At 40.7% G+C, this 25,460-nt stretch overlaps 1 protein-coding gene across 13 annotated transcripts in view; it reads left to right on the forward strand.

Moving 5' to 3' along the window:
* FAT3 (FAT atypical cadherin 3) overlaps nucleotides 1-25,033 on the forward strand; it is a 394,190-nt gene extending 369,157 nt beyond the window's left edge. For 6 of the 13 annotated variants that reach the window (XM_072927018.1, XM_072927048.1, XM_072927025.1 and 3 more), the window contains 6 exons: nucleotides 6,670-6,823; nucleotides 8,289-8,944; nucleotides 11,623-11,736; nucleotides 15,097-15,156; nucleotides 17,750-17,785; nucleotides 18,389-25,033. In XM_072927018.1, the coding sequence (XP_072783119.1) occupies nucleotides 6,670-6,823; nucleotides 8,289-8,944; nucleotides 11,623-11,736; nucleotides 15,097-15,156; nucleotides 17,750-17,785; nucleotides 18,389-19,008 (1,640 nt within the window). In that variant the 3' untranslated portion in view covers nucleotides 19,009-25,033. Of the gene's footprint in view, nucleotides 1-6,669; nucleotides 6,824-8,288; nucleotides 8,945-11,622; nucleotides 11,737-15,096; nucleotides 15,157-17,282; nucleotides 17,359-17,749; nucleotides 17,786-18,388 lie in introns of all 13 variants that reach the window. The other 7 variants (XM_072927052.1, XM_072927064.1, XR_012055102.1 and 4 more) reach the window with 6 other exon arrangements.
* The last annotated feature ends 427 nt before the right edge of the window (nucleotides 25,034-25,460 follow it).

Consider the following 25,460-nt stretch of genomic DNA (forward strand, 5'->3'; position numbering starts at 1 on the left):
AATATACCATGCAAAAGTCCTTTTCCCAATCACAGGGCATTCAGTAGCATCAGGATCTCTTGACTAATATTTTCCATATTATCCTTCTTTTTCAGTTTTTGGAGAATAATGTTCCTTTGCCTAAATAGAGTATTTGGCATAAGATTTGTTTTAATAAATACACCCTCTAGTTCAAATTTTACAAAGCAGATTTCATATACTGTTAGCATCCTTGTAGTTATGGACCTACTGTGCTTTACGAGAAAATTAGAAGAGAGAAAAAGAAAGCTGAGATTTATAGCTAACTTAAGAAGAAGACAGTCAAGCAAAGGTTATCCAAGATTATAACATGAAAGAGTTGCTGGCTACATACCAGAAGTCAAAGAGACCATGTCTAACTTGCATATGATTTGCATAAATTGAGCATCTCTGACACAAACCTCTCTAACAGTGTTCCTGTTATAGAGAATCTAAGATTCTGTATTCTATCTCTGTTCCTGAAATCTTCCTTTCAGTAGAAATGCCTACTGCCCTGTTCACCATTAATAAAAAGCTGCCTAAATTACCTTTCACTTCATCCTGTGATTATGGGAATAGGGTCATAGCACGGCCCTGTTTGGGGAAGTGTTCTATACACTAGGAATGTGTCCATGCCGCTGCTGTTAGGGTTTGGATGGACACATTCCCAGCAGCTTCACAGCGCCCGGTGCAGGGCAGGGCTGTGCCTAGACTGCACAGAGCTCAGGACTCACCACAGAGGTGCTGCCTCAAAGCAGGGCTGACACAGGGCTAAGCTGACCCACAGTGGCTCTTTCTGCCTGGCCTCTCTGCGTATGGAACAGAGCAGAATGGGGATCTCTGCTTTCAAACTCTGGTTTCTGAGCCAGCAGAAAGCATTCATGCCATGGATCTCTGCTTGCTCTCAGGCAACACTGTTGGCCAGGCAATGTCAGTGGTACAAGAGGTGGGACTGCGTGTCCAGAGACCCCATGGGGAGATACAGTGCATGCTTAAATAGAGGTTGGCAGAGGGGAATGAGCACTCACTGGATCTGACAGCTCAAGAGACTCATAGCACAGAGACATACTCAGTCTTATGACAATTTTCTTGGGAGACAGTGGAAACCACAGCCCTGAAGTATAGACCACATTCTTCCAGACTTTTCAGTCTCTATCCATAAGTATGGGTCAGTAAAGCTATTTTTAAAGAAAGTTAGCATTTTGAAACCTGATGAACAGCATGACTTTCAGAAACAGCTTGGGTCTTTGAACTGAAATTTCCCAAGAAAACTCAACCAAGTGTTTAAAGTGCGGTTACGCTGTAAGCTGCTGAATATGAGGTCTTAAAATGGGAAATGTCACACAACCTTAATAATAGTGTGGCACTTCCAGGGCTGCCAATAGTAGATGTATGTTTATCTGCATGAGTAACAGTATGAGCAATCTGAGCAATAGAAAGCTTTACTGTAATCGCATGCAAAGAGTGCACCAAGGTTTTCAACCACAGAGAGCAACCTCATGCTTGTAAAGCCTGCAATTATAAGTATAGTTACTTCCTTTTAATTTGATCAGTCCTATATACATCTGGCTTTGATTAAAGTAAATGGCTTATTTGAGTAGGCGATTTTATTTGAACATGAAGCATTTGAGTGGAAATATTTACTGAGTCAAGGACTGTGGGCAGAGTGTGGGGACATAAAGTCATTTTGCTTTCCCCACTCTTCACTTTTCTTCTATTCTTTTTTTTTTTTCTTTTTTTGTTTTTTCCATGAACAGAGCTAAAATCCAAAGGGAGGAGGAAGTGCAACATGGCACTTGGGTGGTGGGTTTAATACATGCTTTAAATGCTGTTGGCAGCATTATTCACAGATGGTTTTGAGGATCAGAGAGTTCATAAAAAAGAAATAAGGGAAAAATCACAGAACTGACCTGGTCTTGCTAATGTTCTTGATCTTGCTTTTTCACATACGTTGCATACTGTGATGTGAGTATACCAAATGCACATCAATTATTTTTTAAAGCTTTTTTAGAAATTCTAGGGGCGCTTAATGTTTTTAATATCTAGTGATTGTAGGCATCTGTTCTTGAATTCCCATGTAAAAGCATGTACATGCCAATCTTTCCAGAAAGCACTGGTTCAGCAAAGACTGAGGTTTATTTTCATACCAACAAGTGGCAGCAGGCAATGAACTGTTTGAAGACAGATAAGTTAAATCTGGAGTGGCAGGACTCTGTATGGCTGAAGAGCACTACTTGAAGGTGGCCTGGTTTGATATAGACCTACCAAAATAAAAATGCTGGGAGAGGTCCTCTTCCCCTTCAGTAGTTCTCATCAGTTAACTTGGTGTGTAGCACTGTGTGGTCAATGCCAAGAGCAGCGCTGTTTCTGGACATTGAGTTTGTCAGGTCTAGCTGCACAGCAGGGAGAGAAACTACACAGAGAGACAAATGGAAGAGCCAAAGCATGTTAACAGATAAAAGCCAGCCTGTCTTGCATGGGATATATAGAAATAGGAGCATACACATGTTCAAAAAAAAAAAATTGGCAGCAGTTCGGAGCATCCTCTTTAATAAAGCCAAGTAAACCTTGGGATAGACAGACATTCAGATGCTCAGGCTGGGAATGCTACCAGCAGAGATGTTTGCTACATAATGACATCCCATCTGCTGATGGCACCGTGCCTGCCTTGTGCCACTGCCTCCTTCTTAAGTGCCAAGCAAACACAGGTATAGGCAGGGAGCCTGTGTAGTGTCCTGTCTTACTGCATGGTGCTCTTCAGTAAGGTCTGGGGTGAAAAACAGCTCTTCCTTTGGATAGGGCTATGCCAAGAGAGCAGTAAGAGCAGCTGTTTGAGTCACAGCAAGAAGATGAGATTTAACTATGTAGAGGTGACTCAGATTGATGAAGGAACATGAGAGAAGCCTTATAAACAGCCAAGAAGCCCAAGACAATGTGTACACCTATGTCTAAATCATGTTTCAGGTCATGAATGACGTTTGATGAGAATCTTCTGATCATCATCTCTCCCTTGGCTTCACTTCCCACCTTGGAGAGGCAAGGTCCTGGAAGGCAGGATCAGGCTGCATTGGAAGATGCTAGTCCCAAAGCCATGAGCTGCACGCAGTGAGGGTCCTCAGCATCAGCTGTTGGTCCACAGACCCACTGCTGCTGCTCCACAGGATTTGTTAATGTAGATACTGCCTAAAAAGGCTGTGTTGTTGTTCGTAGCTTGTTGTTGCTCTTAGATCGGCTATTGGTACATGCTGCTGTGGCACATGCTGAGAATGTTGTGGTCCCACCCTGGAAGCTTTCCAGAGGTGTTTTCCAGAGCTTCGTCTCTTTTTCCACTGATCCCCTCTGAAGAAATACAGTGGTGACCTCACAAAATTTGCCTTGGAGAGTGCAGATCAACATTTCTAGAAATTAAATATTCATTAATCTTGGAGGAAGCTCAGATGGACTGTATGATCTTAAATGCTGATGAATTTCCAAAACTTCAGTGTTTTCATTGTGAACAGGATCAAGCCCTACATTATTTAAAAGAGAGTTTTTGTCCCTTGCTGAGAGGACAGGACACTGAGCCTTTTCTCATCCTTGAATGTGAGAAGTTTGCTTGTTATTCTTGTTCTAAACCAGAGGGAAGAAATTAATGGTACATTAGCAGGATATTAAATTAAAAATGTAATAAAATTCCTTTATTGGACCCAAGATGCACTCAGCCAGAGGGGTTTTCTTCACAATTTGCCTTTGTCCACAGCCATGTGGCTAAAATATGCAGTAGCCAGCAAAATTACAGCCTCTGCTGGGAGGTTTGGAGAACGATTGAAAGGTCTGGCAGGTCTTCTGGCTGAGTGCTTTATGCTGTCTACTGAGCCATCATATCAGCTCTTCTCTTCCCTACTCCACAAATTTTGACATATGCTTTGCTGTGTTGGAGACCTCCCAGGTGAATGCTCTGCAGCTCTGAGCACTTGTGTCACAGAAAAATTCTGTGTCTTCTGCCAGTGGATTGGACTTGGCAGGTGTATGGTAGTGAATCCAATGAGAGGAAACACCAGTGATAAATATGGTAATTGAATACTGTCTTGTCTTAGTGCCTTCTTGATTTCTAACTTTGATCCTTAGACTTAGAATCTATAGTGAATGCTGTAGTCTTCTAATAGCTGATGTGTGTTCCACCATCATTAAATTAAATTATGTGAAAAATGTAGGCTTTCAGAAGCAGATTTTTATTTTGATCCTGTTCATACACTGCTGACCATCTGACCCATCTGGTGCATTCAGTTTCATCTCTTAGTATAAAATGCATAAATCCATGTTTCCTTTGTAGTTGGTTGTAAAAATACATTTGTAATCAAATCAATAATTCCCAGGTTTTCTATCATGAACAAATGTAAACAGAATATGTTACAGAACTTAGAACTTAGCTGGAACAAATACAAGACAAGAAAAGAAAGTGATTCAAAGGCTTTGTCTTACAAATGATTGGCACCTGAGAACTTGGTTAAAAAGCAACAGAAATTTGGCTTTTAACATCACTTTAGAGTTATGGAGGTTTATAAAATACCAGATAACAAATAGAATAACATATATATTCTGCTGTTACATAAGGCAACAGAACTGGTTATGAATAAAGTGGTTTATATTTGAATTGAACATTCTCCTTTTGCTTAAACTCACTGAGACTGTAAAAACCATATAAAATATTAGTGTAAATTTTTGAACTATAGATGTCACTGTTCAGTCATAAAAAGGAAGCACTGAAACAGCGTTATTTATTCATGCTGTGAATTCTACCTACAGTCACAGGTTTGTAGTTCTTCAGACCCAGATCACTGTAGGTCCAGAAAGCAGTTCACATTGTCTGAGTGAGATATTTCTAAGACACAAAAAGAAATAAGCCCATCTTACTGATTCTGACTAAACATGCTTTCTGGGAAACCCAGAAGTTGAATAATTTATCTTCTTAACTCTGTAACCTTGGAAAGTGTGTCTGTCTCCCTTCTTGTAGCAGGAAAGTGAAACAGCATGATATTTGAGTATCTATTTCATTTCTCTTCAATTAAATAGTACTGGACTCTTGACTGAGTATGCCAGCAAGTCTGGTTCCAAGTTTATTCTCAAAAGCTTGTCCTCATGAAAGAATTCAATTAGAGTAGCTGAACAAGGCAAATTGAACTGTATAGGACATAAAAGATGTGGGAGTCTTGATGGAGAATTGTTTTTCTTATTCCTCCGCTGGGTTTTTCCATACTGTTTCCATGAATTCTTTTCCTTGTAACTGTGCTGGAAATTCCTGCCATGTTTGCAGAAAGAGAAACTTTTAAGATAAATATTTGGGGTTTTTTCCAGATGTATAGATATAGAAAGTTTTTAAAAATACATTTAAGAGGCTCACCACTGAGAGATGATATTTCCACTACATCAGCTTGATTGCCAATAATTTTGACACTGAATTGAGTTGCACTCAACCATTTCATCTCTTAACTGCAGCTGTATTAATGGCAGGAAGGTTCCTTGTTTTAGTTGCTTAATATGCTAGTTTCAGTTGGTATGTGAACCCCATAACTGGAGCTTGAACCTTTCCTACACATCTGTTTAGGACATTTGGGTTTTATAAAGAACTTTTTAAAAGATCAGCCAAAGTTTTTTTACAGATGTCCAGGAAAATTTTGCTGGTTCAATAGCTGTAACTGAGGAGTCTTCCCCTTCCAGGGTCTGCCTTAGCCATCTCATGGCTTTCACAGCCCATGTGTTCCATGCTCTTTTCAACTGAAACAGCAGTCAAATTTCCATATTCAGTTCACAACTTTAAAAGATATGCTGCCTCACTGGATTTCTTTGTGACCTTAAATAAAGATTTTATTAATGGCACTGTGCTATATGAACTTGCAAGGAGAGAAAAAGAAAAAAGATATTTGTCATTTGATATTTGGCGGGGTGAACTGATGTGTTTAAAACTTCTTTTTTTTTTCTTGTAAATTTGATATTGCCCCTGTGTTGGCAAAAATCATAGAAATGGGACTTCAGTCCCCAACAGAGACCCCTCCCCACATGACTGTTGCTATGTCTGATGAATTGCAGTGAGTGATTAATCAGAATTTGATAGCACACACTGAACATAATCAGCTCTGATTAGGGCTGGTATTGCCCAGGTCAGCTGGTATTTTGAAGTTTATAGTTTCTGCCTGGATGATGCACTTTATAAAACTGGTGTTTTATTACTCTCACATCCCCCTTGTGTTGTCCTTTTAAAGGGCAGAGATGGAAAAGCTCTCAGCTGATGTATTTGTTCATCGGTGAAGCCCCAAAAGGAGAGTAGACTGCCTCTATCAGCAAACATTTTGAAAAAGTTGGGAAGTACATCCTTGATCTAGAATATTTCTTGTTACCTTTCTTAAAAGGTGTTCACAAATTACATTTATTCTTACCTGAATCATGGCAATTAGGATGGTCTGGGGTGCAGCCTCTGGTTGTAGACATGAGCTCTGATTGTCTGGGCATCTCAGATAGACAGACTCTTTGCTAGCATTAGTGTGGACCACATGGACCAACCAGAATGAGTGTAAACATGCCTTTGCCCAAAACCAATTTATTTTTCAGCGCAAAGCAGCCAAATGGGTCCTCTCACTTTTAGACATACTCAGGGGTAGGAGTCTAATTTGCATCTCTCTGTCCCTCACCTCCCAGGGTACCACTGCAATTGCCTCTCCCAGTTTACAGGAAGGAATTGTGAGTCAGAAATCACAGCCTGCTTCCCAAATCCTTGCCGGAATGGAGGCTCATGTGATCCCATCGGCAATGCTTTTATCTGCAACTGCAAAAATGGCCTGACAGGAGTAACGTAAGTGTCCCTCCCCAGGTGGGCAGTGGGAGCTTTTTGACTCAGTGATGGTGGGCTTTTTGATCAGGCATTTTTTACCAAAAGCTATGATTCACCTCACAAAAAACAACCCGAACCTTAGCGCTTATTCCAAGTCTGAGCTAATGACAGCTGAGAAATCCCTGACACTTGCATGCTCAGAAATGGCTTTTCTGAATTTACCCTCCTAAGCTGTTGATTCAGGATGTTACCTCAAGACAGTTTTCACCTAAGTGTTACCAGCTTTTTGAACAATCTCGTAAAACCTGTGGAAGCTTCTGGGTAATCTTTGTTTTGAAAATGGATCAATTATTTAGTCACCTTAGCCCTGACATAAAAGGCTAATTTATTGCACTCATTTTTGTAAATCCCTGCCTTGATCATAAACTTGGTGTAGACACAGAAAATCCTGACCTGCCCATCAACATGCTTTTTTTCCCTCGTCTGGTTTGTCTACTGTTCATACTTTTTCCTCTGCATTTTACTATCTCTTGTTCTTTCCAATTCTTCTCTCTCTTAATGGTTCCCACCTCTAATATTTGTTTTATCTTCCAACCTAAACAATTTTGCATAGTCAGTATATCCTTCTCTTTTCTCTTCTCTCTTCTCTTCTCTTCTCTTCTCTTCTCTTCTCTTCTCTTCTCTTCTCTTCTCTTCTCTTCTCTTCTCTTCTCTTCTCTTCTCTTCTCTTCCCTTCCCTTCCCTTCCCTTCCCTTCCCTTCCCTTCCCTTCCCTTCCCTTCCCTTCCCTTCCCTTCCCTTCCCTTCCCTTCCCTTCCCTTCCCTTCCCTTCCCTTCCCTTCCCTTCCCTTCCCTTCCCTTCCCTTCCCTTCCCTTCCCTTCCCTTCCCTTCCCTTCCCTTCCCTTCCCTTCCCTTCCCTTCCCTTCCCTTCCCTTCCCTTCCCTTCCCTTCCCTTCCCTTCCCTTCCCTTCCCTTCCCTTCCCTTCCCTTCCCTTCCCTTCCCTTCCCTTCCCTTCCCTTCCCTTCCCTTCCCTTCCCTTCCCTCTTCAAGAAATACTCTGATGTTTTTACTATATGTTTTCTCAACTATCTTCTCCTTGAATCCCCCTCAAATACTTTGTATTGAAACCCATGGGATAGTCCAAAAACAATATGAAAAAGCAGATTCTCTATTACATTCAGTAAGCCTCATTAGGATCAAGGTGCCTTTTCCTATCAGATGCATTATTTCCTTCTTGATATCTATCAGATGCTCTAAAGTCTTATTTCCATCTTGATATTTCTATTTTATTGTCTTTTAAAAACTCATCGAATAGCTGTAGAAAAAATTAAATGCCATTAAATAATATGATAATAATATAATAATTTGCAAAGTACCACAAGATGTCAACTAATGGCACCACTTTGAAAAGATGCACAAGCTGCACAAACTGAACTGCTTCTTAGATGTTCTCAAGATTCCAGACTCTCCTTTTCTTCTTTTAAGGTGTGAAGAGGACATCAACGAGTGTGAAAGAGAGGAATGTGAAAATGGTGGCTCTTGTGTCAACATCTTTGGTTCATTTCTGTGTAACTGCACCCCTGGCTATGTGGGTCAATACTGTGGTCTTCGCCCTGTGGTGGTTCCCAATATACAAGCTGGACATTCCTACGTTGGCAAGGAGGAGCTGATAGGAATAGCTGTGGTCCTGTTTGTCATATTTGTGTTAATCGTTCTTTTCATCATTTTCCGCAAGAAAGTTTTCAGGAAGAACTATTCCCGCAACAACATCACGCTCGTGCAGGACCCAGCTACTGCAGCCCTGCTCAACAAGAGCAATGGCATCCAGTTCAAGAACATCAGGAGCAGTGGGGACAGCAGAAATATCTACCAAGAGGTTGGGCCTCCACAGGTGCCAGTGAGGCCAATGGCCTATACCCCGTGCTTCCAGAGTGACTCACGGAATAACCTGGACAAGATAGTGGATGGGCTTGGTGTGGAGCACCAGGAGATGACAACGTTTCATCCGGAGTCCCCTCGAATACTGACAGCCAGGAGAGGGGTGGTGGTGTGCAGTGTAGCTCCAAACCTGCCTGCTGTGTCTCCCTGTCGCTCCGATTGTGACTCCATCAGGAAGAGCACATGGGATGCTGGGACAGAAAGTAAGTAGCACTGCGTGCTGGTCTCGTTCTTCCCTGCCAACAGTAAGGGTTGCCTTCAGGGTGCAGCAGGTACAGTGGCACAGGTACTCTTAGTGCTCCAGCCTAATACATGTGAATTGTTACATTTTTCCAAGAAGTGATCTGGTTTAATTTTGAAAGGTTATAATTAAGCCAGGCGTACAAGACTTCTCCTTCTATGCATGAAGTATGACTAAAAGCATTTATTTCACTTGTTCAGAAAGCATATATGAGTAAGTGCTCTTAGCATTTTTCAGTGATACAATGCAATCATCTTTCTATTGGAAAAAACCAATTTGTGGCAGAATTCTCAAATGTAAATTCTGTTAGGTTCAGGCTGTTTGTTTCCCAAGGGTGTTAAAATGCTTAAACTTTCTGCAAGAAGCAATCCTGTTTTACATCAGTGAGAAATGAACTAATATTCCTTACTTTCAGTGTCCGTGAAGTGAAGCAGAAAATCACATATGGCTTAATGTATAGGATCACCTTTTCAGGCCATTGCATTCCCCTCTGCTTTCAGTATCAGAGTCATTGTGGAATTTTCAATCCCCACACTTACCCTATTGTGCTCTGATGGTTCCTCACCTGGTAACACAGTGCTCCCTCCATTCCTGAGTGAGTTGCTGGACATTACAGCAAACATCACATCTTCTGTCATGGCAGGAAATACCAGTTTTCTGGGATAGAGTTACAGCCCTGCATCATCTACCCTTGCAAGTCAGACCGTGCCATATGGACTGGGAGATGTTTGCTTCACCATATATTATTTTTTTAAAGATGTTTTCTCTTATTAGGGATTTTTCCTGATGCATCTTCCAGTACCTGGTGGAGGGGGCTTACAAGAAGACTGGAGAGAGACACTTCACAGGGGCCTGTAGTGAGGAATGGCCTTAAGCTGAAGAAGGTTAGGTTTAGATTAGCTGTTAGGAAGAAATTCTTTCTTGTGAGGGTGCTGAGGCACTATAATGGGTTGCTCAGAGAAGGGATGGATGTCCCATCCCTGGAAGTATTCAAGGCCAGATTGGATGGGGCTCTGAGCAACCTGGTCTAGTGAAAGGTTCCCTGCCCATGGCAGGGAAATTGGAACCAAATAATCTTTAATATCCCTTCCAGCTCAAAGTGTTCTATGATTCTATGATCTTCAACCCTGTTGCAACACAACCTTAACCAAAACTGTCACCAGTCCTGTAGTTAAAAGCAATAGGAACTGAGGAATAGAGAGAGGAATTTAACAACAGGTCAAGAGGACAGCATCATGTTGTGCCAGGGGAGGTTCAGGATGGACATCAGGAAGAATTTTTGCCTTGGAAGAGTGGTCAAGCCTTGGAATGGGCTACCCAGGGAGGTGATAAAGTCACCATTCCTGCAAGTATTCAAGAAATGATTGGGCATGGAATTTAATGCTATGGTTTGGTTGGCATAATGATGTTCAAAGATTTGGCTCGATGATCTTGGAAGTCTTTTCCAGCCTCACAGAGTTTATGACCTGTACCCTGATCTGTACATTTTCATCCAAAGCAGCACACTGGTTAAGGTCATGTAGGGAGAAATTAAATTAATTTCCACTTATTTGGGCTGTTATTTCAGGATTGTGTTCTGTCTGACCTTTTAAACTTTAAATATAGTTATGCTGATTAGAAAGCATCATCACACCAGCCCTCACACATGCTCTGTTCTATATTATCCTGGGTGTTTGTGCCACAGGTACTGCTGGTACTAGTAGGAATTTCTTCACGCCATGAGGCCATACCGGGAACGCAAACTTCAGCTGTCATGGAGTGGAAGGCAGTGCAGCTTTGTTACTGCAGCACTCACTTCGTCAGCTCCATACCCTGCTGATCAGCAGGAGCAAATCAGCTCTTACGGTGTGGACATGTGCCATGCTGGGTATAAATACCTACAGCTGGCAGGTACAGAGCTGTACTGTCATGCTGATAGCACCTGACCTTCTTCATTTGTAATTGGCTCAGGTATCTTAGTGCTTACAATAGAGGATAACTTTTTGTGTTCCTGATTATTGCCCATATAATGTGTAGTTGAATGTGTTTATTTATATATAACTTAATTACAGGAGAATGTATACCATAGGTTTCAGTTACATTTCTAAACAGTAGAGTTGTGAGGACTGAATGTCCCTGATGAAAAGCAATGTAAATTGAAGCATAATCTATTATATATCAGTGATGGCGCTATTAAAATATGTTGCAAGGGCCACTGAGATGAATAACAAGATGCACAGTAACTTTACTGAGCATTGAATGAGCCTTTAATGAGGCTCTTAAATTAGGAAATGAACAGTAAAGATAAATGTAACTGTAATCTCTTGTATAAGCTGTTTATACCACATTCCTTAAGTCATCATTTTCATTGCTTTTGAGACTACATGTAATCTAAAAAGACAATATCGAATACAGATGTTTCTCCCTTGATTACAGTGTTGTCAGCCACTTGAAAGACTCCTTGGCCTTCAAACATTTCAAAAGTCTAAGTATCTTCACCAACTGCCTTCTTGATGAACAGGTCATGTCCTCTGTGTGAAGGAAATAATTTTATTCTGACTCAGATAATAGAAGGCAGGATTCAAATGTGTCCGTGGTATAAATAGATAAATGTGCATACCTAGAGAGAACCATTTTGCTTTGTCTTTGCTGTCAATGAAGGTAAAGGGGTTGATGACGCTGAAGAAGTGACCTGTTTTTCAGGAAGTAATAAAGGCAGCAACTCTGAAGTACAGTCCCTCAGCTCCTTCCAGTCTGATTCTGGTGATGATAATGGTAAGAAATGATTTCATCTTTATTATGCTGGGAGAAAAGCTATTTATTTTTCTAATATTATTGAAACATTTATGTGACATCTTGAAACCCTTTAACAATGCCAAAAGTAAGAAAATTTTGGGTTCAAACCCTGACTTTGTGTTCCACTTACTAAATTATACGAACGTAATAAAAATCTTGATGCTTGGTGCTGTTGTATCAGGCCCAAGCTTTACAGCAGATTAGAGGTATGATACAGCAGTCACATTGCTAAGATATAAGTTGACTAATAAGTTGCAAGTGAAACTGTAGAATTTATATAATTTTCCTTCTGGGAAGAGCATGACTTTCATGTTTCGCCAGTGGAATAAAAGGGATTTCTGTGCTATTTGCCAGGTCTCATTCATGGTCCCAACAAAACTCTGCTGGAGCTCAGCCACAACAATGAGCGGATGAGCCAGTCCCCAGTGTCTTGGCTTCTCCCTGGCAATTACAGCTCAGCAAACAATAGAGCACCATTAAATCCTCCTTTGGTGCATACTCAGTGCCTGCCTCTCATGTCCTGCATCATTATCTCCCTGGGTGACACAGGCAGAGCCATACACAGCCCACTAAAAGGTGCACAGAGTCAGAGCAAACTTTTGTTCCTGCGGCCCACGTACGCTGAGCAGTGAGTCTGAGAAAAGTCAAGATGTTTCTGCTGGGGAGGGATGGTGGATGTCAGGGAAGCCTTGTTCAGACACACAGAAAAATACTAGCACAAAGGAATCATACTTGATTTCCTCAGCCACCAGTTAATGAACTGTCTGTAGACTCAGTTCCTCAGTCATGTCGTGCAGCTGTTCTCTAGGAACTCGGAAATGTTGGAAAAAGCACTGATAGCAAAGTACACTTGCAGTTCCTTTTGGTCCACTGTGGCTGAAGCATTACAATTATTTTTGTCAGGCTTCCCAGGGCTTTTTGCCCTTGCACCAAAAAGACCCCTTTAGCCTTTTTTTAGGATAAGTATTATTTAATAATATGTGTTTACATTATAGGTACCTTTTAATAATTATTCAAATGGTCATTATTGTACACTGTTACATTTTATATCTCACAAATTCTAATTAGACATTTAAAACTCCCGATCCTGGCTCCACTGAAATCATTGACACAGTACCCACAGAAGCTGGATTGGACCTTCTGTGCCCACTCATTTTTTGTGAAGGCTGCATTTAAAATACGGCCTTTAGAGATAACATTTCTAGTTCAGGGTTCAGACAAATCCATATCTTCAGGGAGAACGAGGGAGGAAACTTAAATCATCTGAGTCATTTGCAGAGATCAATGCAAGACCACACTGGTTTGCTTGAAGCAGCAGGGAAGGTTTGCAGTGAAAGAGCCTAAAGGGCAAAGCCAGGCATATACATACTCACATGCCTGTACTTCAGGGCTAATGGATATGCCTCCTGAAGCCATAAATCCTTGCTCTTCTTGTCATTTTAATTCTTTGTACTTCACATACCTGCAAAGGTTAGAAGCTTGTCAGTGAAAACACAACAAATACAGTTCAGCATCCACCTCTTTGATGAGACAGGACAGTGGCTCCTTCTCCAAACCCCTTCCTCCAAAGCCAAGAGCAATTCTGCTGGGTTCTCAGGCTAGCAGAAGAGACAGGCTTGTGTCACACAGATGTACAAATGGCTATGCTGACACTGACTTGAGAAACTGGGTGCAGCTTCTGGCTGGGGAAGTCTATCTTGCAGCAGTCACTGGGATGAATTCTACTGAATGTGCAGGCAGCTTCTACTCATCCTCTCAAGGGCTCTTGGAGCCTTCTTTTGCTGTGTCAAGGGCTTGTCTTACCATGAAAACTCACATGGAGTGAGATTCTGAAGCTACTTTTTTTTTCTCTCATCTTATTTCTCCTGCATTTAAATTGCTCAGTTCCCTAGTCTTTCTGTGATGAGTTAGCAGTAATTTTTGTAATCCAAAATCTGAGCAATGCTGTATTTGAGCATTGACTTGCGCTGAGTCAATGTGTGGGGTGTGGTTCCCTCTTTTCTGTCAATGTGCTCTGCATAGCTCCCACCAGAGCCAATCCTTAGTTGCAAAGAAAACTGTGCTGATCCTTGGTTTTGACCTGGTTTTCACTTTTAGGTTTTTTCCTTCTAATAGTTTACAGTTACTCTCCATCTTTTTTCCCAGCCATACAGCACTAACTGCATGGAGCCCCTTATTTTTCTATCATGTTTATTTTGCATTAGCAATACAAGTCTCCTTTGTAGAATTACTGTTGCTGTTGATGGCATAAATATGCTGATCATAGACAAAGAACAGGGATCCTTTGGTTTATCAAGGTTCTTTTTGCTAAGTCCTCACTGGAACTGAGGAAATTGGATTATATACCTGATCCCATGTGCAAAATTTAGCAAAAATGTGAAAATATTCAACGTATGTCTGCACTGTTATTACATTTCTTGTGATCTCTAAATCTGTTGGCCGTGGGAAACAAAAAAGTATGTTTAGCCCCATGTCGCTCCAAGCAATTGGTTTTCTCATAACTGAAGACAAAAGAAAAGGGAAGGATCCACTGCCCTCTCATCCAGAGCTTTCCCTTCAGTTTTGATTTTTGGGTTTATTTCATGTTCCCAGAGGTAGGAGTGTTGGATGGTGCAAAATGCAGATCATCTAGAGGACCACACATTATGGGCCTCCACATTAGGCAGCTGCACAGTGTATATTAATGATTTCAAGGGAAAAGTATGTTTTGTTGGAATACCTGCAGAGAGCGCACAAAGCATTTGTGAAACTATTCTGTCAAACATGGGTCAAAATTTGAACCACAGCTACATAGCTGTGTCCTCCTAATTATAGCTGTGCTGCTTAACCTCCCTGAGGTATTTCATGGCATGGCACAGACAGTCAATAAGTAAAACATTCCTCTTAGGAAATAGATTGAGCTTAACACCATTTCTGATGGTGTGATGGTCTAAAAGATAATGATCCTTAGAGCACATGGCACCATCTCTGGAGACCTCTAAGCAAGAATGAATTAGAAATTAGTGTCAGGTAGACAAGATACTGCTTCAGTTAATTGAATCAGCTGACCAGTCTGCTTGAATTTATGAGGTGATACACATCATCCCATATGCCTTTCTTGAAATGCTGGTTTGGAATTTATCAGCACACTGAAGATATATGGGATTATCTGAAATGAAATGTCCTGCAACCAGCTGCATAAATCATGCATTAGTCAGTAGCCTTTTTTAAATTTTTTTTTTCAATGTCAGTTCTGTCTTTTAAGAGAATTTATTGTGGTAACCTACAATGTGTGTTTTAAATACTAACCTGAAGCTGTCCTTCCCCTCCCTTTATTTTCTGCTTTCCCTCCCCTGCAAGCTTCCATAGTGACTGTCATACAGCTTGTCAACAATGTAGTTGACACTATAGAAAATGAAGGTATTTAAATTTTTTTCTTTCTTGTTATACAACAATGCTTCCTATTTTCATTGTGAAACATTCCAGCAGAACCTCACTAATCTACACTGACCAGCAATCCTGTGGCAGGGATTGGGTTTTGCAGATCAGCATGTTCACCAGCAAACATGAAAATGCCAGAGGAATGTACCACAGATATCTGTGGGTAACTGGAGGTGGTAGAAAAGGTGTCAAGCCTTCTTCTGTTCAAGTCAATGTTTCTGCTTATTCTCATTGCCTTCAGAGAAAATAATAGACTGACAATGGAGCCATATCATTGAGATGATCCTGGCTGCAGAGACTGGGAAACAGAAGATACAGAGGAAGTCTGTAAAGTACCCCATGCTGCAGCAGAGCTGGGTTCTGTACCCCAGTGGTACCACACAGAGAGGAGCATGGTGGTGCTTGGCTGGGGGCTGGTTTCTCCCAGGAAACCCTGCCAAACAGTGGATGTGTGGGCACAGCTCCACGGGTGCCATGGCTCTCCCGTGGCGTTGGTGTGCCCGTTCAACAGAGCATGGCAATGTGCTCCAAGGGCCCAATACTCACCTCTTCCACTGACCTCCTGGGTAACCTCAGGCATATCATGTTAAAAGTGAACCTGCAATGCGAGGATATCACTATTTTCTTTTTTCCATAAAACACTGAGGAAATGTCTTGTTATCATAGATAAACATTACTTTTATTTATTTTCCAACATTTTTCCTACCCTTGGGCAAATGTCATCTCAGCAGCAACTCAGGCTATCCACAAGTCAAAAATTTCATCTGTCATTAGCAAATTTAAGACAGATTTTACATACTTCAGCTAATCTAGTCTGCATAATGCATAAAGATGATTAAGTAAATTATTTTTGTGAAACTACTGTTTTTTTTTTCTTGAGCCAGTGTCACAGTAATTTTGAAAAACACTTTTACTCCTAGCTAGTGAGGCCACTTGAGTATTTTTTAATAGTACATTTATTGATTTCCTGAAGTGTAAGAGTGTCATTCTTTTGACTATCAAAAAAAAAAAAAAAAACCAAAAAACAAACAAAAAACTAGCCAAGGTTAATTCAAAAGAAAGTCTTATTCAAAAAATAAAAAACTAACCTTGAAAAGAAACCACAGGCACTGCAAATGACCTTGCCTTCCTAAGGGGAAGCTTAAGCAAACACCCTGGCTCATTATCATCCTTTACAGGTCAGAAAAAACCAGTCTGGCAGTAGTTTCAAGAGACTGTCACTGAAAATGCTTTGCCCACTTCCCAGTTCCTTATATGAAACTTAGGATTCTTAGGATTGTCTGCTCTGCAGCAGAGCTGTTGGAAGTGGTGAATAATTAGCCACACTGGAGCTCTGGGTAGGATTGCTGCCATGGAGTCATGGGAGGATGGGGCTCCTGCCCCAGGCACCTGCCCAGGGTTGTGCAAGTCAGCAAATTAGTGAGGTTCTCCTGGATCCTGATGCACACAACTCAGAGGGCCCTGACACATCTCAGGTGCAGTGCCATCACACTGACCCAATAGAGCAAAATCCACTGTACGAAGAAGAGAAGTGCAGAAGAGAGGTTAGGGCCGGTTCAGACACTGATGCTAAAGCTGTAGTAGCCCCAGCCCTCCTCACTCCAGGATATGGCAGAGCAAGTGGAGAACTCCTGCCTGGCTATAGAGCTAAGTGAGAAATCACCATCACCACATGCACCATATGGTGATGAGCAAGGGCAAGTGTGGTCTTAGTAGGTGAAGGGCTGGAGAAGTCTTCTCTGCCCTCGCCTGTGTCTGAGCCACAGAGGTTATGAGCTGTGATGCCATAAAGGTCTGTTTCTCCTGCCAGACCTCCTCCAGCAATGTCATCCAGAGACTTTGCCCGACGACTTCTTGCATGAAGCCAAATAACATGCAGCTGAACAAGAGCATATCCATCTAGAAAACACTGCAGCTTATTCCCCGCTCTTGTCTCACATAAAACCTCCTTCCTTGTTCTCTACCCCACGCCTGCACCCTCTCCATACTGGAATGCCTCCCTCCCCACCAGCTAGCATGGCAGTGCAGGTGGGAGGTGGGTGTGGGGTTGCGGAGCATTGTAGCTGATAGCCCCATTAAATGGCTTTGTATTCTATTCTATTCAGGTTCTTATACCGTGCCCATCACCATGGTATCTGAGCCCAGGTGGGCCCAGATTTGTTTGAACCGGCCCTGAGAATGGTAGATTCTTATTTTTCTGTTTCAAAGTGAACAAATGAGAGAAAAATGTACTTTGCAATTATAAGCCGTGTCGATAGTGAACAGCTCTTTTTTTGTACTAAGAATTACAATTCTAATGTAATTCTCTATCTGTTCAGTGAGGGTAAATAATTAAGATATGATAGAGAAGGAATATAATACACTACATAAACATTCCTTTATGTACGTCTGCATTTGGCAGTCAAGATTATTGTATGTTAAAATCAAGAAGAATTAAAAATCCTACTAAAATGACACCATGGCAGCTGTACTTTAGAAATATGCATGCAGAGTTTTGTATTTTCACATGTAATACAATGCTGGTGACAAGCTCCAAGTTACCAGTTTCTGCTTTTCACTTTGTATCTGACAGTGTCTGTTATGGATCAAGGACAGAACTACAACAGAGGTGATTTTTCTGGGGCACCTTCTGCCTGTGGGCCAGGGTGGGCAGAGCACTGACTTGATCTTTTTTTTTTTTTTCTTGAACTGCTTCACGTGTACTCTTTTGTTTGAATTCTGTTGGGTTCAAAAGATGCATGAGAATGGTCAGCCACTTTATTTGTTTCAAAATTCAGTTTTCAGTCAATCAGATTATTTGCTTGCACACTTTCTTTCTTGAAGTCATTGGAGGTGGAAGGGGAGATAAGATTCCGTAGGCATGCTGACTGCATTTAAATTTTTTTTTCAAATAACTGTGAAAAGCAGTAATTCAGACATTTTGATTTCTTGGACTCATAGTTTTTAATACAACCTAGTAGCATCTTAAAAAACAAAATGCCTGAGAGTGGCCATGTTTTGATTCCTTTGCTTGTTTGTATTAGCATCATACTGCAATTTATTCTCCTCCTCTACCCCTCTGGTCAGAGCATGGCTGACCCGTGTCCGTGGCCTGCGGGGCATGCTGGATTTGAATGTGCTGTGAGGACTCAGGCAGGTGCATGCAGGACACTGCTCTCCTCTGTGGTCTCATCCTAACAGAGCACTGTGGTTCTCTCTCTCCCTGCTGCAGCGTATCATTGGGACACCTCTGACTGGATGCCCAGTGCTCGCTTGTCCGACATTGAGGAAGTGCCCAATTTTGAGACAGCAGACGGAGGCTCGGCTCACCACGGCAGCACCAGAGAACTGGAAACAGATTACTACCTTGGTGGCTACGACATCGACAGCGACTACCCTCCCCCTCACGAAGAGGAGTTTTTGAGCCAGGACCAGTTACCACCTCCTCTTCCAGAGGATTACCCAGACCAGTATGAAACCCTCCCACCCTCGCAGCCAGGCTCAATGGCAAGTACTCTCAGCCCTGACTGCAGGAGACGGCCGCACTTCCACCCGAGCCAATATCTCCCTCCCCACCAGTTCCCCAATGAGACGGACACCACGGGATCTCAGACTGGGAACGAATTTAGTACTTTTGCTGCTGGCCCAAGCCAGAACACAGAAAATGCTGGTGCAGGTAAGATGCCCTTATCCTTGCACAACTCTCTCAACGCCTCCTCCTCTGACGTCTCAGCCGGCTGCGGCTTTGATGACTCTGAAGTAGCCATGAGTGACTTTGAAAGCATGGAGGAACTCAGCCTAGAAAATGTTCACATTCCATTTGTGGAGACCCAGCAGCAGACACAAGTGTAAAGGAAGCTCCTTTCTTCTTCCTCCTCCTCTTTTTTTTTTTTTAATTTTGTCATTTGGTCCAATTAATAGTATAAATATTGAGAAGAAATTTTGCTGAAGGTATGTCTATATATATATTGGGCAAAGAAAAGTACAGTATAACCCATTATTAACTTGTTCAGAAATGATACTGTATGTGCAGACATGAAGAGACCGATTGTGTTAGGCATTATAAATCACAAAATTGTTACAGACAATCTGGAGAGAGTGTACCTTCTATTTATTACCAAGAGTAAAACTCAGATTTTGAGGCAGGGGGGGAAAAATAACTGCTAAATAATTTCTTTCTCTCTCACAAAGTTGGGGTTTTTTGGGGTTTTTTTTGGCATTCTGTTATTAAAAGTGTTACAGTGTTATTATCTCCCCACAGTATTAAGGAATGAGTATGGATCATGCTAGAATGCACTGTTACATGAAATTTTATGTCAGCAAAGAGTGAAAGCAATTGATTGCTGGGGCTGCTGCATATGACTTGTCAGATGGCTAAAAAAGCAACATTTACAAATTGACCTATCAAAGACAAGTGACCAGTTATTTGTCCATAAATATTTATCCATACTTTTGTTCATCACATAGCATTTCATTCTACTTTGTGTAGAGTAACACACATACATACAGTTTATATTTACTCCAAATTGGCTTACTTTGGTTTGTCATTTTTAAAACCTGATATCAGGTGCATTTGCATCGCCTTGCCCATGAGGACTTCCCGAAATGTCAGGGTTTGGCTCAGGAGTGGCCTGGTTTTGCCCCAGCTGTGTGCACACAGCCTCTCTTAATGTGTATGCAATGTGAACATGGATCTGAAAACCCGAGGTAACCTACACAGGTGATCATTTTTTGGAAATTTCTTGTTTGGGCAATCAGCTCTTTAACAGCAGTCCTTATGCTGCGGTTACTGCAGTAAAATTAGTTGCAATTAAGTTACATATAAGGGTACTGTAACCTCACATTGTTATTTTAACATCTTTTGGCAAATGTCCATCCCTAGATTTCACAAGATGAGTTCTCAGCTGCTGTAGACTGACTCAGTCGGTGGAGCTGCAGGAATGGACTGTGGCCAAAGATCTGTCACCAGATTTTCCACTGGATGCATGATTTTATAGAATTTGAGTACATCCAAAGGTTGTTTGCAGACTTCAGAATATTGTTGTGGAATCAAGAAAACCATGGCATCTGTAAGCTTTTATGCTTCCCTCAGCCTGATTGGAGTAAGTGGTCATTCACATTGATTTGCTCAGAGTAGTCAAGTGTAATCTGGAAATACTGGATTTTCACTCAATGTATTAAAGCAGAGGATACACACCTGTTGCTTGGTGCTCTGAAAATGTTTTTATCCCACTGCATTTTACAGTGTCTGTGTACCTTACCAGTGAATGAGAGTCTACAAGCCTGCATTACTGTTGGGTTTTCATCCATTTCTTCCATGGCATAATATTCTGTCGTTCTGAAAATCTATTGAATACCTAAATAGTTTTGATAAATTATTCATTAGCAGGCTTCCTGTGCTGCTTTCCTTGTCCTGTCCCTTGGTCAATCACCTTAACTGGATAGTTTCAGCAGTTGTATGCTGGGGCATGTTCTTGACTGACATGAGTTTCACACAAAATTAAATTGTGGGCCATTTCTTGACATACAAAAAGGGTTTATTCAGAAAATTTCCCCTACAGAAAGAAATTACTAGTAGAATGTAATTTAAATAATGGCAGCTTGTAACACTTTTAATAAAACAGGATTTCTAGAATTCTTGGAGTAGGTACAGTGTGTTGCTGCTTCCCTCCAATAGCTTGTTTAGCTGTGAAAGATTGGTGTGCATATTTTCTTTGGGATGATGCAGCAATTCTTCAGTAGAAAACAACTCATTATTCAGGTATATGAATAAAATGAGTGAACTTATAGAAAGAATGTACTGCACATGCAAGTATTATCAAGTACTTGTCTGCAAATAGGTCCCGTCCATTGAATTTATGAATGTCACTTGGTCTTCTCAAAGTGAACATGCTTCTGTAACAGTGATATATTCCAAATGTGCTCATGGTGCGTTCCAAACCCTTTCCCCTGATATTATTCCTGTGGTTTTGAGAAGAAAAATATGTGGAAATTTGTATTGTGATTGCAAGGAGCTGAGGGATTTGCCAGAAGGCCATAAAATGGTTTGGCAAGCCTAGAGGCACGGCTAGAGGATAACTTGTATTGTTCATGAAGTCTTTGTTACAGGAAAGGAAATGCAATTAGGCTGATGTCTCTTCAAGAGTTAGGAGCATCGGAGTTGGCAAAGCAATTCTGCAAATTTAGCTGCACTTTTTTAAAGCTTGTATGACCTTCTGAGAATGTGATGCTCTCTTAGCATCAGACTGCAGTTTACATGAGGTTTGCTCCTACTCAGTTTTGGTTTGAGACATTTTTATCCATTATGCAAGTAATTCTGTTCAAGCCCCCAGATAGTTATTAGGTGTACTTGTCACCTGTCTTCTGTAGTGAAAGTTCTTGCGTAAGCCTGAGACACCACTACCAAACCTTTACTGGAACATACCAGAAGTGTCACAAGGGACAGCACGATGGGAGCCTAGTGATTGCCATTAAAAAAAAAAAAAAAAAAAAAAAAAAAAAAAAAAAATCGATGTTTCTTACCTAGCTTGTTGCCTCAGTAATATATTGTTGGTAGTGAGTTTTAATAGTAAAATATGCACAAATACAATGTATAGTACTTTTTCTGTTTGCTGTTGTTGCCATTTCATTTCACTGAACGCCTACTTATTAAAATGCTGTTGGGAAGGTGCCAAGGATCACCCGTTCAGCCTTCTCTGTCCTATTCATGATTTCTATACCTCAATATCTCCTCCCCTCCAAATCTGTCTTCAGATTTCCCTCTGTGAATATTGGTACTTCTGTGGCCTTTCTGGCTTTTTTCAGGCTCTTTTTTGTAATGATAAGACCCAAATGAAGATCAAAAGGTGAAATACCTCTTAGGGAGTAAGATTTTCATATTAACATCTCTTGTTAAACCATTGTGTTTTCTTTTTAATTACTACTCCACATGAACAAATCAAAATCTTCTAATCTGGAATATAAGAACACATTCATAACATAATGTAAGAATTACTATTCATTTTAGCACTTCACTATATATTTCCTTTTTCTGACATATGATGATTTTTGTATCACTGCTGCTGTCAGGTCCCTGGTTCTGCAAGAGCTATCCTGCACCTCTCTGCTTAACCTGTGTGTCTGTATTTCAAACTACATCCCTGTAGATGGCTCCACTATATGATATTTTCTCTCAGAATCATCTGTAGCAGATGATTTCATAGGCTTAATGAAGTACTTTTGAGTATCACTGGCTTATAACATAGGATCAAGAAAGTTTTTGCTTTTCGGAAAGAAGCAGCAAGAGAAAAAAGCAACTTCTTAAAATGCAAATACACATTTATATCAAAAATCATTAACTTTGCCAGAGGTGTATGAGTCTTAAGTAAAAGGGAGCTTGTTCTCTGCATTTTTGATCAAGTTGAAAATGTCATGCACAATGCTGGCCTTTTTAATAACACTGGCAATGTAAAGAGCCTTACAGTGACTGCAACATGATTTATTCTGCCAATACTACATTAGGTGGCCCTGTGCAAAAGGAAAAATTAGGCTTATGGACCGTTCTTAAGTATGTTAATTACTTTGCCTTTGTATTATAAACCTAAAAAAAAAAAACCAAACAAAAAAAAAACAACAAAAAAAACCCACAAAAAATATACAAAAAAAGCGCCAAGGGGCACCCCCCCACACACCCCAAAACAATAGATACTGATGTAGTTGCTGTCCTTGACCAGTATCTTAAAGTGGAATAAAGGGCCAAATGTGACACCATGGAGGTGTAGAATTGCTTCCCTCCCATGGGAGAAAATGGACAACCTCACTAGAAGGCCTACATAAAGTTGCCTTCCTCTAGGACCCTCCTATAGGATACAGCATATTAGGCAACTAGGAGGACTTTGGAATGCAGAGATTCATTACAGAACCGTGGTTTCTGTCAATAGTGCTCTTCTCCTTAAGCTTGGTGACGTCTTTGATCCCAGACTATCCCAGGGGTTTCTTTAACATACAATTCCAGTGAAAGGCTGGAAGGAGTTGAAGGCTTCTCACTGCCACTGTTTTCCTGAACCTGAAAGTTGTGTGCTCCATCTGTCAAGCAGTGTCTCCACCTCTGCATGTCCCACAAAGAACTTAAATTTTGATCTTTGGAATTTTTTCTCTGTTTCTCTAAATTCTATAGTGTATTCTGAAGTAGTGAGAGCCTTCATGTATTGGTACCCACCCTAGTCGAAACTCAGTGTGGCGGCAGCACAGTGAATAAAAGCATGTCATGAAATGCTGATCAATGGGGAGGCAGCAGCCTGTTGTCTCTGTGAGCCAGGCAGAGACATTTTGAGAACATGACATAAAAGTTGTTGCTCTTGTCTCCTATGAATTTCATCATAAATGAGAATGTGGGCTGAACAGGACAAATGGCTAAGAACACACTTTACTCTTCATCGAAAAAGCTAAATGGATGCTATAGTAAGTATATCCTTACTGTCAATAACTGCAGTCATGGGAGAGGAAGATGAAGGTGCCCTGGACCAGTTCTGCTAGGTTTCATTTGAAAAGGAAGCATCCTTAATAATGGAGGAAGCCAGCTCTTCAGAACCAGTGTGAAAGTGCATTTGTGCTTTGTAGATAATGTTTGGAGCTATTCGCTCAGTAATAATGGGCATTTCATCGGTTTCCAGCAAGAGAGTTACATCTTCAGCTTCATTCCCTGATGGTTTACTATCATTTACCATGTGGTAAAAACTGTGCTTTTTGCCTGTTTCCATCTCTGCTCCTCTCAATACACCAAACTGTGATTTGAGCCTTAGAAATTTAGACCATTGCCCATTACCCATGGTTTTTAGCCTGTGTTTCATGAACTTGACATTTAACATCTCCATTATCAGAAGGGCCATTCAGTTAGTAAATTAGCTGCATTATCCAAGGGATGAGCGGATGGGGAGGAAATTAAATTAAATTTGTTTCTTTATGTAATAATGAAAAGCAATAATTGCAAATATGTCGTATTACACAAAGGCCATAAGTAATCTTTACCAGTGTTAAGAGTGCACTTGAACTGTATTATGGAAAGAGATTGGAGCCCTCAGAACTGTAGCATTCTTTTGTCATAGGAGTACCTGAAACACTATTAATCAGCAATGCAATGAGCCCATACTGCCGATTTTCAGGAGATGACAAAGATGTTTAGGAGTGAAAGCAGTTCTCTTTAAAGCACTGTATTGGAAAAGATTGTCTTGTAAATTTTACCTGTCTCAAGCAGGCTGGTTTGTAAAAGATGTATGTTTTGGTGTTTAAAAAGAAGTTTATAAAATAATGTATATAATGGTTTCAAATTACCAGGCTTTTGTAGATATTTGATGCCAATCAGGTTGCTTTAATTTCTTTTGTTTGTTTGTTTGTTTGTTTGTTTGATATAATTCTCAAGAGTCATCAAAGTTGGTTTAAACTTCTAAGATAACAGGAAAAAAAAAAGTTTTAGATCTGAAAACTTTTTAATCATTTTAAAATGTACTGTAACTTTCCTTTGGGTTCACCTCTTTTTGTTTAACTTCTTTCTGGTTTTAAGAAGATTTTTTTTATTGACTTTTTAAAATGAATGTGTTTTGCACAAAAAACTAGAGGTATGATTTTTATTCCATTTCAAATAGGTATTAAGAAATGTCATTTTTCCAATGACAACAAATTCAGCCTTATGCAAAAGGGAAGGTTTATCACTTTGGGTGGGTATAGTTCTTCATCTGAAAACTAATTGTTCCTTCATAATTGCTGTTGGCAGTATTGTCTTGTGTTCATTTTCTATAAAAACAAAACAACAAAAAAAAAAGTGTACAGGTTTGTAACTGCCAAAATTTGCTAAAGTTGATGGTTAAAATAAGTTTTCCAAGTAAACAAAAAGAAAAGCCCAGCTGTGTTGACTGCTTTTTGATTTTTCTCCTAATTTCAAAGGAGGGAGCAAGATAAAATACACCAGTTCTTGAAGGAATGTAGCATTTCATTTCTTCTCTGTGTTACAGAAAATGCTACTTTTTTGAACTCTTTAAATTAATTTCATTAGTACATGGAAGTTCCTCCATAGGGACCCCTACTTGCACTGCAGAGCACTCTTGCCAAGAGGTGCTTAGCTGACGTGTGTAAGCTAAGGCAGTTGCTCGGTCAAAACCACAACTTCAAAGAATGCAAAAGGCTTTATTGCATCATGGAACCATCTAGACATATTGTGAGCTCCATCAGCAGAGACAATTCCAGGGGACAGTGCAGCTGTCTAGTTACTTAGTGGGGATAGAAGGAGTGGGTGTGTAAAGCAGCATCCCACTCCACAATGTGCCTGCCAT

This window comes from Taeniopygia guttata, chromosome 1 (assembly GCF_048771995.1).
Source record: "Taeniopygia guttata chromosome 1, bTaeGut7.mat, whole genome shotgun sequence".
In the NCBI taxonomy this organism is placed as follows: Eukaryota; Metazoa; Chordata; class Aves; order Passeriformes; family Estrildidae; genus Taeniopygia; species Taeniopygia guttata.